This window comes from Dendrobates tinctorius, unplaced genomic scaffold (assembly GCF_039654945.1).
Source record: "Dendrobates tinctorius isolate UK_male_01 unplaced genomic scaffold, ASM3965494v1 ptg000085l, whole genome shotgun sequence".
In the NCBI taxonomy this organism is placed as follows: domain Eukaryota; kingdom Metazoa; phylum Chordata; class Amphibia; order Anura; family Dendrobatidae; genus Dendrobates; species Dendrobates tinctorius.
The window spans coordinates 824924-839350 of NW_027361753.1; the positions used below are offsets into that span (position 1 = coordinate 824924).

The 14427-nt window shown below is 40.9% G+C and overlaps 1 protein-coding gene across 3 annotated transcripts in view; it reads right to left on the reverse strand.

The window, feature by feature from the left end:
* CTIF (cap binding complex dependent translation initiation factor) overlaps nt 1-14427 on the reverse strand; it is a 191546-nt gene that overhangs the window by 152579 nt on the left and 24540 nt on the right. For 2 of the 3 annotated variants that reach the window (XM_073584749.1, XM_073584751.1), the window contains exons 2-5: nt 9539-9635; nt 2967-3158; nt 1116-1199; nt 23-103 (exon numbers count right to left, since the gene is read on the reverse strand). In XM_073584749.1, coding sequence (XP_073440850.1) covers nt 23-103; nt 1116-1199; nt 2967-3146 — 345 coding nt within the window. In that variant the 5' untranslated portion in view covers nt 3147-3158; nt 9539-9635. The remainder of the gene's footprint in view (nt 1-22; nt 104-1115; nt 1200-2966; nt 3159-9538; nt 9636-14427) is intronic. The other variant, XM_073584750.1, reaches the window with a different exon arrangement.

The following is a 14427-nucleotide window of genomic DNA, read 5'->3' on the forward strand; positions in this document are numbered from 1 at the left end:
ACCGAATGAAGTGATCAATTACCTGGTTGTGGGTGTGGGAAGGAGATTTCTTTTTTGGTGATGTCCGGTTTACATCCAATTGTTCATTACATTCCACAGTCCACTGCATAAAAAGAATACAGGTCACACGATCAGCAAGATCGGTTACATTCATCCGCTCACGGCTGGAACTGGTAAAGAACAAAGCCACTTAGTTGGGTTTTCTCATTTTCTTAAAACAGGAAAAAAAACTGAAAGGAGGACTTTAATTCTATAGTTTACTGCTTGTTGCCAAGCTTACTGACCACCGCTGAATTTCATCAGCAGTGGTCACTCTCCTTCACAAAGAGCGCAGCGCTGACAAGCTCTTGTATTCACACTGCTGGTCCGAACTGTTAATCCTCAGGAGCGCACTGCAACGGGTTAGGAGGACCAGGCCGCGCTGATATTTTCAACTCTTAAGATTATCCTGCGTTACAGTAGCATTCTGACCATTTGATTACTGGCGTTATCAGTGAATAACAGAAAAAGCGCCCTCCTTCAAGCTACTTACAAATATACTAGCACATAACTGATGGAGGTCTATATTGACCGAAACGTTCTCTAGTACTACAATAAATTGCCTCACCAAGCATTAAGTTGCGGGCCAGGTTTTCATTTTATCATATATGGTTTGGGAACCTAACTTGGCACCACTACAGTAGTGCACACGGTGTTTTCTACTACACATGTCCAGTAATGACCCGTTAGAATGGATCCTGCAGCAATCCGTTGGCAAAAAAGTTGTGCAAACAGAGCATGTTAAAAAAAAAATGATCTCCACCGGATGCTTTTTTTTCTTTTTAAACACTGAAGTCTATGGAAATCGGACCCGTTAATCAGCCATCCGTTTTCTTCCATTTGTAACTGACATGGTAAGCAAAAAATAGATCCTTTACAAAAGAAAATAAAACGGGTGGCTATTTAATGGATCAGTTTTCCACAGACTTTGATATTAAAAAATGGATTCAGAATAGATCAGTTAAAAAAAAAAAAAATGAACTAAAAAGTTCTGTCTGCACAACTTTTTTTGCAAACAGATAGCTGCTGGATTCATTCTAACGGATGACAAACTGAGCATGTGAACATAGCCTTACCCTGCAGTACCACAAGACGACAGAATCAGACCACACAAAGCTCCTCAGTGGTCTGCCGCCACGACACGCGGGTCTACATAGCTGCTGGAGACAGAAAAGATAGGAGACTTTGAATTCAGAAGGACTTATAAGTTTTTTTGGTTCTTTTCCATGCATTTGAGCATGGCTAAAAGTTTGCAAAAGTTTACACATCCGGATGACATACAAAAAAAAACAAAATAAAGGGGAAAAAAAGCCATTACTATATGAACCAGTGGTATCCTTACAGGGGAGATGTTCAAAGAGGTCATGATCCATTGGATCAATATACCAGGCCATTGAAAACTGTGTGAGGGCGGGGAGGCGTTTGGGGGGGTGGATACTACTGAGAGGGTGATGTCAGCCGTTTTCTTAAAGAACTAAAAATTATCTCTTCTAATTATAGGACAGAAAGTCTCCAGCATGTCACCAATAAAAAACTGTCCTGCAAAAAAAATAATATATATATATATATATATATATATATATATATATATATATATATATATATATATACGCGTGATATTGTAATGTAACGACCCACTGAATAAAAGTTCATATCATTTATAATGAACAGTAAAAACAAGACCCTAAGAACGCTGTTTTTATTTTTTCGATCCAAGTTAAAATAATAATAAAAGTTAGGTAATGCAATATATTTTCCCCAAATGAATGAGGCCATAAAAAATACAAAAAACAACTTGCCCTCCATTAAAAATTCAAAAAAAAAAAAAAAAAAAAAAAAAAATCGGAGCACGATAGCTTATCACGGGCCGGGTGGGCACATGAAAAACCCGGGTGCTGCTCCAAGAAGATGTGGCTTAGTGCAGTGAAGTCATGGAAAATTAGACAGCGGGGGAAAGAAAGGCAAAATTTTGTACACAAGTAGAATTTGGTGCCCAGGACAAACGCAGTCATGCTATGCCACTACTAATGTGTACTTATCTTTTCACTTTGTTTGCCATTTACCAATTGTTTACAGCTTATTTATATGGTATGCACCTTTAAAGGGGATGTCCACATCCCCTTCTGAATCCCTCCCACCCCAGTAAAATAATAAAATTTATACTCGCTCCTGATGCCGTTCATGGGGTGTCGGCACCAGCTCTCCCGGGGCTCACATGACAATGTCATGTGATCACTATGGCCAACCAGCCGCCACTTCCCTTTTCTTTCTCACGGGTGAACCAAGACATTCAGATGATGTGAGAGGGGTAAATGCAGCTATCATTTCCTCCGGATGTCAATCACGTCCATAAGAGAGGAGAGGGAAGCCAGCGCTGACAGGCCACAGGGATAGGAGGACATAATGTCACGCAATCCCAAGAAGAGCCAGTGCCGATGCCGCAGGAACGGCACCAGAGGGGAGCATAAAGTGTTGTCATTTTACTGGGGGGGAACGTAGGGATTCAGAAGATGTTGCCCCAGTAGTGGACAGAACCTTCAATATTCACCTATGTGGATAGGGGGGAAGGTTTAGGTTGTTGACACATCTTGCCATGTGTGAACTCATGTCTTGACAATGATTTCGGTTGTGCTTTAAAGTGTTTAATCAAAATACCAATTGTTGAAAAAATTATTATTAATATTTATTTATATAGCGCCACGGATTCCATAGTGCTGTACAAGAGAACAACTTCAAGCTTCGCAACATTTTAAGGCATTTTTCGCTAAAATTCTGCATGAACACTTCTATGAACCAGGCTTTATCTTGGCTCTGCATAAATGTTAGAAAGCATAAGCAAATCTGTGCAAAAGTGGAAAACATTCTACGAGAAACCTGAAGAAGATCTCCCGACCATAGCGCATGTGTAACCGACCTCACTATCTCACCTGGCAAATATTAGATGGGGTTTTGTCGCTTTCGCCATCGCCTTCAGTCTTGTCGGTCAGCAGCCCCTGAACCTGGTACTCCAGAACGTAACTGTCGATGAATCTTTCCAATTCTTCAATCTCTTGGGAACGACTGCTGCCAGCTTCAGAGGAGGCCGAGGCCACGGACGAGTTCTCCATCACTTCTGCGCGCTGACGGGAGACATAAGAGAAAGTGACGTCAGGTACAAAGAGTCTGTTTCAGTTTTATTACTTGGTCTCATGCAAGACGGGAATCTCACATTTGATGTCAATGGAGGAGAGGTTGATTGCAACCGAAAAATCGTCAGGCTTGGCGTTTTAGTGGCGGTTGCCTTAGACCGCAGGTCTCAGTGTGACTTCATTGACAATGATCAGATACGAGATGGCTCTCTCCATGCTATTGACGCATGTTTCTGTGTGGTACAAGCCCAATAGAAGCTTTTTTCCTCTTTTTTGGGAAGATTTTTTTTCTCTTTCCTATCAGTCGGCACAAAGGGTTAACATGCCCCGCTTAGAAGGGCAGACTAATCTCAGTGTATAACCTGCTGCAAAGACAAGAGGTTATCTATTCAAAGTAATCTCAATAGTAGGTGGAGGATTAAAATGAGCTAAAAAAGAAAGTATTACTATCTAATAGGCCTGGATTAACATGGCGTAAACAGAGCGCAATACCAGCAAAGCATGAGGGAAGAAATGTGCAAAGTAGCAACTCTCAATGCTTCCTCCTCAGGTGGGAGGCACCAGGTAATCGCTGCAGCCAGTGACCACGTTCCGTTTGAGTCAGAAAAGTATCAGCCCTTTCTTTCAGCTCGGATGGAACAAAACCACTGCAGCCAATCACTGGTCACTGATTGGCTGCAATGATTATCTGATGTTCCCACCACAGGAAGAAAAAGTTAAGACATCAATGAGGAACACAGCAGCAATGGAAAAGCGGGGGTCCGGTAGGTAAGCAGGTGTTATTTTTATTTTAGCACTACCATGGCCCCATTTTTAAACTATTTCAATCTAGAGGGTATCCCCTTTATATTGTGAAGATACACTACATATATTACTGATCCTGAGTTACATCCTGTATTATACTTCAGAGCTGCACTCACTATTCTGTTGGTGCAGTCACTGTGTACATACATTACTGATCCTGTACTGATCCTGAGTTCCATCCTGTATTATACTCCACAGCTGCACTCACTATTCTGCTGGTGCAGTCACTGTGTACATACATTACTGATCCTGTACTGATCCTGAGTTACATCCTGTATTATACCCAAGAGCTGCACTCACTATTCTGCTGGTGCAGTCACTGTGTACATACATTACATTAAAGATCCTGAGTTACATCCTGTATTATACCCCAGAGCTGCACTCACTATTCTGCTGGTGCAGTCACTGTGTACATATATTACATTTACTGATCCTGAGTTACATCCTGTATTATACTCCAGAGCTGCACTCACTATTCTGCTGGTGCAGTCACTGTGTACATACATTACATTACTGATCCTGTACTGATCCTGAGTTACATCCTGTATTATACCCAAGAGCTGCACTCACTATTCTGCTGGTGCAGTCACTGTGTATATACATTACAATACTGATCCTGAGTTACATCCTGAATTATACCCCAGAGCTGCACTCACTATTCTGCTGGTGCAGTCACTGTGTACATACATTACATTACTGATCCTGAGTTACATCCTGTATTATACTCCAGAGCTGCATACATTACATTACTGATCCTGAGTTACATCCTGTATTATACCCCAGAGCTGCACTCAGTATCCTGCTGGTGCAGTCACTGTGTACATACATTACATTACAGATTCTGAGTTACATCCTGTATTATACTCCAGAGCAGCACTCACTATTCTGCTGGTGCAGTCACTGTGTACATACATTACAGATCCTGAGTTACATCCTGTATTATACTCCAGAGCAGCACTCACTATTCTGCTGGTGCAGTCACTGTGTACATACATTACTTATCCTGAGTTACATCATGTATTATTCCCTAGAGCTGCACTCACTATTCTGCTGGTGCAGTCACTGTGTACATACATTAATGATCCTGAGTTACATCCTGTATTATACTCCAGAGCTGCACTCACTATTCTGCTGGTGTAGTCACTGTGTACATACATTACTGATCCTGAGTTACATCCTGTATTATAATCCAGAGCTGCACTCACTATTCGGCTGGTGCAGTCACTGTGTACATACATTACAGAGCTGTACTCAGTCTATTACCGGTTACTGACGTGCCATAATTCCCACAATATAGATTAAGCTATATGTAGACAATGAACAAGTGAGGAGAGCAGGGAGCTTCAGCCCTGAAGGCTGCAGAATTATGTAAGAGAATACTCTCCAAGACATGAAACTGTGAATCAGACACAGTAAAATCTATACAAGTAGTAAAGAGGAGGCAGAAGCGGCAGGTTGTCAGCATTGTCTGACTTCTCCCCCTTGTTAAAACCCTTATGGGAATGACACAGCTACGGCACAGCCATAGCATCAGTGCAGCAGGTGAGTAAGGCCAGGTGAGCCTTGGTGTGTGAGCACTGCTCTATAGTCAGGTACTATAATAATACACACAGCGGCATGCAAAATTATTCAAACACCCCCACCCCTACCCATGGCATTTTCCGTGATTTACCACCGTACAACCTAAAAATGTTCACTATTTTTTTTGAGAGTTTGCTTCACAATAAGTACAAAACCAAATGTTCACAGTTGTAGACATGTTCTTCATATGACCTTCTGCAAACAACAAATAGGACAAAATAACTGAAAACTTCAGTGTGAATAACTATTCACCCCCTAAAGTCAGTACTTTGTAGATTCTCCTTTTGCAGCAATTACAGCTGCAAGTCGCTTTGGATAAGTCTCTATGAGCTTTCCACTGGGATTTTCCACATTCCACAAGGCAAAACTGCGCCTGCTCGTTTAGGTTAGATGGTTTCCTCTGGTGAACGGCAACAGCAATGTTCAAGTCTGACCGCAGATTCTCCATTGCATTTAGGTCTCGGCTTTAATTAGGCCCCTCCAAAACATTTACTCACGTCCCCTTAAACAACTCGAGTGTTGCTTTAGCAGTATGCTTTGGGTCATTGTCTTGTTGGAAGTTGAACCTCCGTCCCAGTCTCACATCACTAACAGATTGAAACAGGTTTTGCTCAAGAATATCCCGGTATTTCGCACCATCCATCTTCCCTTCGACTCAGACCATTTTCCCGGTCCCTGCTGCTGAAAAACATCCCCACAGAATGAAGTAGCCACCATCATGTTTTGCTGTGGGGATGATGTTCTTGGTGATGGTTTGGCTAGAGTATATTTTGGTGGCCAAAAGAGTTTAATTTTGGTCTCCACTTGACCACAGCACCTTCCTCCATATATTTCGGGAGTGTTTCACATGTCTTTTGGCAAACTCAAAATGAAGGCTTTTTTTCTGCCCACTCTTCCATAAAGGCCACCTCTGTGGAGTGTATGACATGGTGGTCGTTTAGACGGGATACTCCAGTCTGTTTGGGAACACTGCAGTTCCTTCAGGGTTACCTTTGGTCTTTGTCCTGCCTCTCTGATTAATGCCTTCCTTGCCCCAGCTGAGGGTTTTGGTGGTTGCCCTCTCTTGGCAGGTTTGTTGTGGTACAATGTTCTTTCCATTTGATGATAATGGATTTGATGGTGCTCCGGGGGATCATCAGAGATTGGGATATTTATTTATTTTTTTATATAACCGATCCCTGACTTGTTCTTCTCAACAACTTTGTCCCTGACTGGTTTGGAGGTCTCCTTGGTCTTCATGGCATGGTTTGGTTAGTGGTGCCTATTGCTTAACCCCTTAGTGACCAAGCTAATATTGACCTTAATTACCAGGCCAAATATTACAATTCTGACCACTCTCCCTTTTTTGAGGTAATAACTCTGGTACGCTTCAATGGATCCCGGTGATTCTGACGTTTTTTTTTTTGTTACATATTGCACTTCACGATAATAGTAAAACATTTTTGATATGACCTGCATTTATTTGTGAAAATATTGGAATTTTAGCGAGAAAAAAAAAAAACACAACGCAATTTTATTTTTCTCATTAATGTACACTCTGCACCCCATATTGACTGTTAAAAAACAAATGGACATTTTTGCAAATTTATTAAAAAAAAAAAACTGAAAAAAAAAAAATGAACTTTTTATGAATTTACCAAATGGCTGCAATGAAACAAAGAGTGAAAAATTTAAAAGAGTCTGAATACTTTCCATAACCACTGTATATTGGAAACTCCCCAAAAGATACCATTTTAAGAACTGCAGCCCTCAAATACTTCAAAATTGTCAGGATTTTTTTTTTTTTTTTTCTTCTTTTTTTTTTTTTTTTTAAACCCTTCATGTGCTACACAGAAATTAATGCAAAGTGGAATAAAAAACAATTTTAAATTTTACCTGTAAAATCTTGCTTTAGCCCCAAAATTACCAAAATGAGGATGCCACAGATTGTTACCCGCTTTCTTTTTAGAGCGGCGGTACCCGGCCTCATGTAGTCAAAAAGTTCTGTTTGGACAGAGGCCGGGCTCGGAACGGAAAAAGAGCAATATTTGAAATTTTGGAAGACAAATTGGCCGAAATAGATGGCGGGCGACATGGCACATTTGCAGGGTCCCTACGGTGCCTTAAGCAATAGCAATCTCCCCCACAAGTGTCCCCATTTTGCAAACTACACGCCTCAAGGATTTTATCCAGGGGTACACTGAGGATTTTGAACCTAAACGTACTACATAGAATTTGATAACATTAGGTCGTCATATTCAATATGTTATCATTAGTGGTGAACGCAAGCACTCGCAACTTGAGTTTGCATCAGGTGCTCGGGCTTTGCATCAGGCGCGTAGGCGTGCACAGAATATCGTATGTTTTTAAGACACCCAAAAAATAAACATGCAATGATTGCCCGTGTTTGGCAGGCAATCCTGCATGTCATTTGGGTGGCCAACAGCCACGAAACATGCGATCGATAGTGAATAGTATACTCAAGCACCCGATGAAAATTTGAGGGAGCACTGGCGCTCAACACTAGTTGTCATATCAACTTTCTTTTTCCTTTAACATTTGGAAATTTCCTAACCCCAAAGAATGAATTAAATTTTGTTTTGTTTTTTGTCAAATTATACCTGACCAAGAAATTGACAAGTGAGGGGGCAGATTTACTAATTATTGGGCTTTTGGTCACGGTGATTGTGTTAAACCCTATGAACAAAATTTTGGAATCAACAGGAAAAGTTCCCTACTGTTTCCGTCCGGACGATCTCGGCTAATTTTTTTTTTTTGAGGTCCTGTGGGGGTCTTGGGAACATCATTATTCTCTCCTCCGATATGTTATATCATGTGAGAAGCAAGAGAAATTATTTTTATAGCGAACACACTTTTTTTGTGTGTTATCGGGGACTGGAAAAAACGGTCAGGGAACCGGTCAGAAACTTCACCGTGTAGCCCTTTAAAAGATAAGGAAGTTAATCTCTTTATGTCTCCTCTATGTTTTGAAGTCTTGTATGTAATTACATGTATATAACGTCATGGCCGAAAGTGTTGGCACACTTGAAACAAAGTATTACTACCAGAAATTTATCGCAATTACACATTTTCTTTATTTACTTTGTGCGTATTGGCACACACAAAAAAAAAAAAAAAGAAAGAAAGAAAGAAAAGGCAAAATTGGACATTATTTCACACAAAAACCCCAAAATGGACCAGACAAACTTGTGGGTAAACAACTTTTGTTTCAAGCATGTGATGCTCGTTCAAACTCACCTTTGGCAAGTGACAGGTGTGGGGAATATGAAAATCACACCTGAAGCCAGATAAAAAGGGGAGAAGTTAACTCTATTTTGGCACTGTGTGTGCCGCACTAAGCACGGAGAACAGAAAGAGGAGAAGAGAACGGTCTGAGGACTTGAGAACCTAAATTATTTAACAAAATCAACAATCTCAAGGTTACAAGTCCATCTCCAGAAATCTTTATGTTCCATTGTCCACAGCCTCATGCTGTATTCCCGGCCTAGCACCACTTTCCTCTGGTTGATTGACCGGTCACTGGCTCAGATACATGAATGGGAATACCACAGAGGAGCTGGAGGAGCGCCGTTACGCCCCAGTGTACTTTCAGACACATATACAGAACTGCAAAATAGATTATTCCCTGTTGGGTCATCACTTGGGAGTCATACAAGCGTCTACTTGTTTATCTTTTAAAGGGTTTAAAAGTCATATAAACAATTTGGGTGGAGGGGAAACATTTCAGACAGATTCCCCTTTAAGAAAACAGTTGCAGACAGATGATTTTGATTAGATTCCAATTACAGTGTAAAGGACCCAACGTTCTAGAAAAAAAGCTCAGTGCAGATTTCCCGGTTGTGGGATACCGGAGTTACTTTTGGGTTTTCTTAATGGATGTGAGTGACACATTTAGTACCGGACAGGCAATGAGAGCGCGCAGGGATGTGAACGGATTAGGCGGATTAATAATGACAGCGACTGACTGATCCCAAAACAGCGCTCACCTATGTCCCAGACTGCGAGTGCGCGTGATCCGCTGGCAGGCAGGCTTACTCCATGATGGGGGTTATCCAGCCTTCTCTCGCCTCGCACAAGACATCCCTGGAAAACACAACGTCAAACAGATCAAATGTATCACAGGTCACCACGTCAATGTGACGCATACATGACATAAACATGAAGACATAAACACGAATTAAAGTCAACCTCTCCATTTATGAAAGGGGTTGTTTGATGTGGTCTCCATCTTTGTAAATGGAAGCGAGCAAAGCGATCAACTGATCAAGGAAATTAATGGGCAACGTACTACATGGACGGCTCTACGCTCTGAGTCTCGGACCCCCCTCTATGATATCGTCATGCACTAATAGGACACAGTGGGGAAAGTCAGTATTTGATACACGGCCGATTATGCAAAAGTTTCCCCTCCTACAAAAGAATGAAGAGGTCTGAAATTTTTATGGTAGGTACACTTCTTTGTAGGTGGGAAAACTTGCAAAATCGTTATTATATCAAATACTTAGTAATTTTTCTCTTTTTCTTTCTTTGGTTGTTTTCTCTCTTCCACTCACAGAGACAGACATTCGCCACTTAAATCCAGCTGTGGTGCGGATTTTCACCAAGCATTTATGCAATGGAAAGCACAGGGTGAAATCCAGTGCAAAATCTGCAGCAGAAATCCCACAACAAATATATATGGACACGTGAACGTCCACATGAGCTGGAGATGCTGGGGAGATGAATGGTGAGGATACAGCAGCAACAAATGTATGGTAAACTTTATCCTCTGCACGGAAATTGGTGAAACTTGCAGCATAAAGTGACAGTCTGCGGATAGAACACCATTTTAGGCTGTGAATATACCCTTACTGATCATCCATGACTGCAGCAGCTAACACTTCTGACTGGATTAAGCTCTGAAAAGATGGACATTGCTGGAAGAAAAAGGAAAAAAAAACCCACAAACTGAGACTAATTAAACTCTGTATCATTGCATCCTATGCCTCCGACAAAAGTACAGCCGTAATCATATTTTTGGGGATCCACCGTTCACAAGTGATGTCACAGCTCACCTCCTCTTCCTGTACAATGACTGATAACACCTTTATATACAGTACATAACACAGGATCCACCATTCACAATATTTCACAGCTTACCTACTCCTCCTGTGCAATTACTGATAACATCTCTATATACAGTACATAACACAGGATCCACCATTCATAATATATCACAGCTCACCTCCTCCTCCTGTGCAATTACTGATAACATCTCTTTATACAGTAGATAACACAGGATCCATTATTCACAATAGGTGATGTCACAGCCCACCTCCTCCTCCTCCTGTACAATGTCTCATAACATCTGTTATGGCATCATGTTTATTCTTATTTATGCCTGACGTATTACTCAGTAGGCCCAGGGACATGAGCTAGTGCTCATATGAGTCTGAAAGTTGACAATTATTGTAGGTTGAATTGATGTTTGTTGATTGTGTTATGTTTGCTGACTATCTATTGCATCAGTCCCTGTGAGCCAGCGGAAAAGTGAGACTGTCAATTGCACCAGATTGTGTATTTACTGGGACCGTACAATACGTTATTGACTGTTGTTGATCCAATAAATTACCATCGTTTGTTACCCTCACCCTGTATTGTCTGAGTAGTATTCTGCCCACGGGGAAGGAGTGGGACGAGTCCTGGTCCGTGCAGTCTTTCTAAAGACAAAAATACCCTCCTGTCTCCATAACACCTCTATATACAGTAGGTAACACAGGATCCACCATTCACAATAGGTGATGTCACAGCACACCTCCTCCCCCTCCTATACGATTGATTACCCTGTATATACAGGGCGGCACGGTGGCTCAGTGGATAGCACTGCAGCGCCGGGGTCCTGGATTCAAATCCCACTAAGGACAACATCTGCAAGGAGTTTGTATGTTCTCCCCGTTTTTGTGTGGGTTTCCTCCCACATTCCAAAGACATAGTGATAGGGAATCTAGATTGTGAGCCCCATTAGGGACAGTGATGATAATGTGTGCAAATTGTAAAGCGCTGCGGAATATGTTAGCTCTATATAAAAATAATGATTATTATTAAAGATTATTATTGTATACAATAGATAACAGGATCCACCATTCACAATAGGTGATGTCACAGCTCACCTCCTCCCCATCCTGTACAATGACACAACGGCTCTATACAGTAGATAACACAGGATCTACTAGTCACAATAGAGGTCACAGCTCACCTCCTCCTACTCAGATATAACAATAACACCTCCCTTCATTCCTTGCACAATGACCGTTATCCATATTAGAACATTCTCAGAAAATGTTTTTATAACAGAGTCTGGGTCAGTCTATAGCTACTAATGACCTGGTCAAGAACAGGAAGTAGGTGGTTAATATAAGGCTATGTGCACATGGTGCGGAATCACCCGCAGATTTTTCCCCGCGGATTTTGCAAAATCCGCAGGTAAATCTGCAGGTCCAAAGACCTGCGGTTTACCTGCGGATTAGCCTGCGGTTTATCACCTCCACAATGGAGGAGATGGCAAACCGCAGCGGAATCCGCAGAAAGAATGACATGTCAATTCTTTGTGCGAAATTGAAACCGCAGCAAAAACCGCGCGGAAAAATCCGCCCCGTCTGCACAGCGGTTTCAATTTTCCATAGGCTAGAATGGTACTGTACATCACCTGCAGTTCTGCTGCGGATCCGCAGGGCCAAATCCGCTGCAGATCTCCAGCAGAATCCGCACTGTGTGCACTTAGCCTTAGGACGACAATTGAAACATTTATTTCTATATAGTGATATAAAATTTAAAAAAAAAGTGCTAAATAGTATCGCCACACACTCTTCAAAAGACTATGGATTCTTCAGAGTATATAAGGACCAAACTTATCAAGTTTAATATGTAAAAATACAGTGCTTACAAGAAAAGGAAAAAAGGAAAAAATAACGCAACACAAAATAATAAAGAAAAAAATTAAAAAAAGGGAGAAAACAGAAATACTTAAATGTTTCTGTCTCTAGTTGTTGTTCTGTTTCCTTGAGGGTAGGGAAGGTTCAGGGCACACAGTCAGCTCAAGCTGACCCCCAACATATGACAAGCTTCTCATTGTGTAGCCCATCTTTTTATATGCCTCAAGTCTCCAGGACGTCCTATGTAATATTATGAAAATAGCAGGTCTGTAAAAGGACTGTGGTCTAAAAATTGGATGAGGTGTTATCTGAGCATGCTCAGGTGATAACCGAGTGTCTTCCGCGTGCTTGAATACGTTCGCATCCCTGCGCTTGAGTGTGTCGCGGCTGTTTGACAGCCACAACACATGCAGGGATGGTAGTGGATTAGGCTTAATTTAATGTTATGTTACTGATATTATAATTTCCCTTACAAATAGATTTATCATAAAGACCTGCTGATCTACACAATAGCTCATTTTCTGATCACACAGCACCAGTTTTGTAGCTGCCCGCAGTACAATTGTTGGCTCTGATAGCATGCTGGGAGTGGGGGGTTCACAACAGACTGGGAATCACTGGCTGCGTCACACACTGATCTAGTGTAAGGCCACTACTGACAACCAGCAGCGTCACCGCCAGCTACCGACCGGAGGGATTAGGCGGCTTTCATTAGTGATAAAGCCGGGCTGTTAAGAGGACGATGGGATTAGAATACAGAAGTGTGGAGAGCGGATGGTCAGGATGGGGTCCTCTCAATCATTATCACGGAAAAAGGTGATTAATGTAATTGGGGTGTGCCCGCTCCAAGAACAGAGCAACCACTGATGGGAACTAAACCCCAGGCCAGATAACTCTGAGCACCCCGCAGCATTTTACTGTGAGCCCTGGAAACACAGAGCAATGTGTGCAGCCATCATACAAGTCATTTCTACACATTAAGAATAGACTTTAGTATATTGGAGCGGTATTACATATTATTGTACATAGGAGCAGTATTATAGTAGTTATATTCTTGTACATAGGGGCAGTATTATAGTAGTTATATTCTTGTACATAGGAGCAGTATTATAGCAACTATATTCTTGTATATAGGGGCAGTATTATAGTAGTTATATTCTTGTACATAGGGGCAGTATTATAGTAGTTATATTCTTGTACATAGGAGCAGTATTATAGTAGTTATATTCTTGTACATAGGAGCAGTATTATAGTAGTTATATTCTTGTACATAGGGGGCAGTATTATAGTAGTTATATTCTTGTACATAGGGAGCAGTATTATAGTAGTTATATTCTTGTACATAGGGGGCAGTATTATAGTAGTTATATTCTTGTACATAGGAGCAGTATTATAGTAGTTATATTCTTGTACATAGGAGCAGTATTATAGTAGTTATATTCTTGTACATAGGGGGCAGTATTATAGTAGTTATATTCTTGTACATAGGAGCAGTATTATAGTAGTTATATTCTTGTACATAGGAGCAGTATTATAGCAACTATATTCTTGTACATAGGGGCAGTATTATAGTAGTTATATTCTTGTACATAGGGGCAGTATTATAGTAGTTATATTCTTGTACATAGGAGCAGTATTATAGTAGTTATATTCTTGTACATAGGAGCAGTATTATAGTAGTTATATTCTTGTACATAGGGGCAGTATTATAGTAGTTATATTCTTGTACATATGGGGCAGTATTATAGTAGTTATATTCTTGTACATAGGGGGCAGTATTATAGTAGTTATATTCTTGTACATAGGGGCAGTATTATAGTAGTTATATTCTTGTACATAGGAGAAGTATTATAGTAGTTATATTCTTGTACATAGGGGCAGTATTATAGTAGTTATATTCTTGTACATAGGAGCACTATTATAGTAGTTATATTCTTGTACATAGGGGGCAGTATTATAGTAGT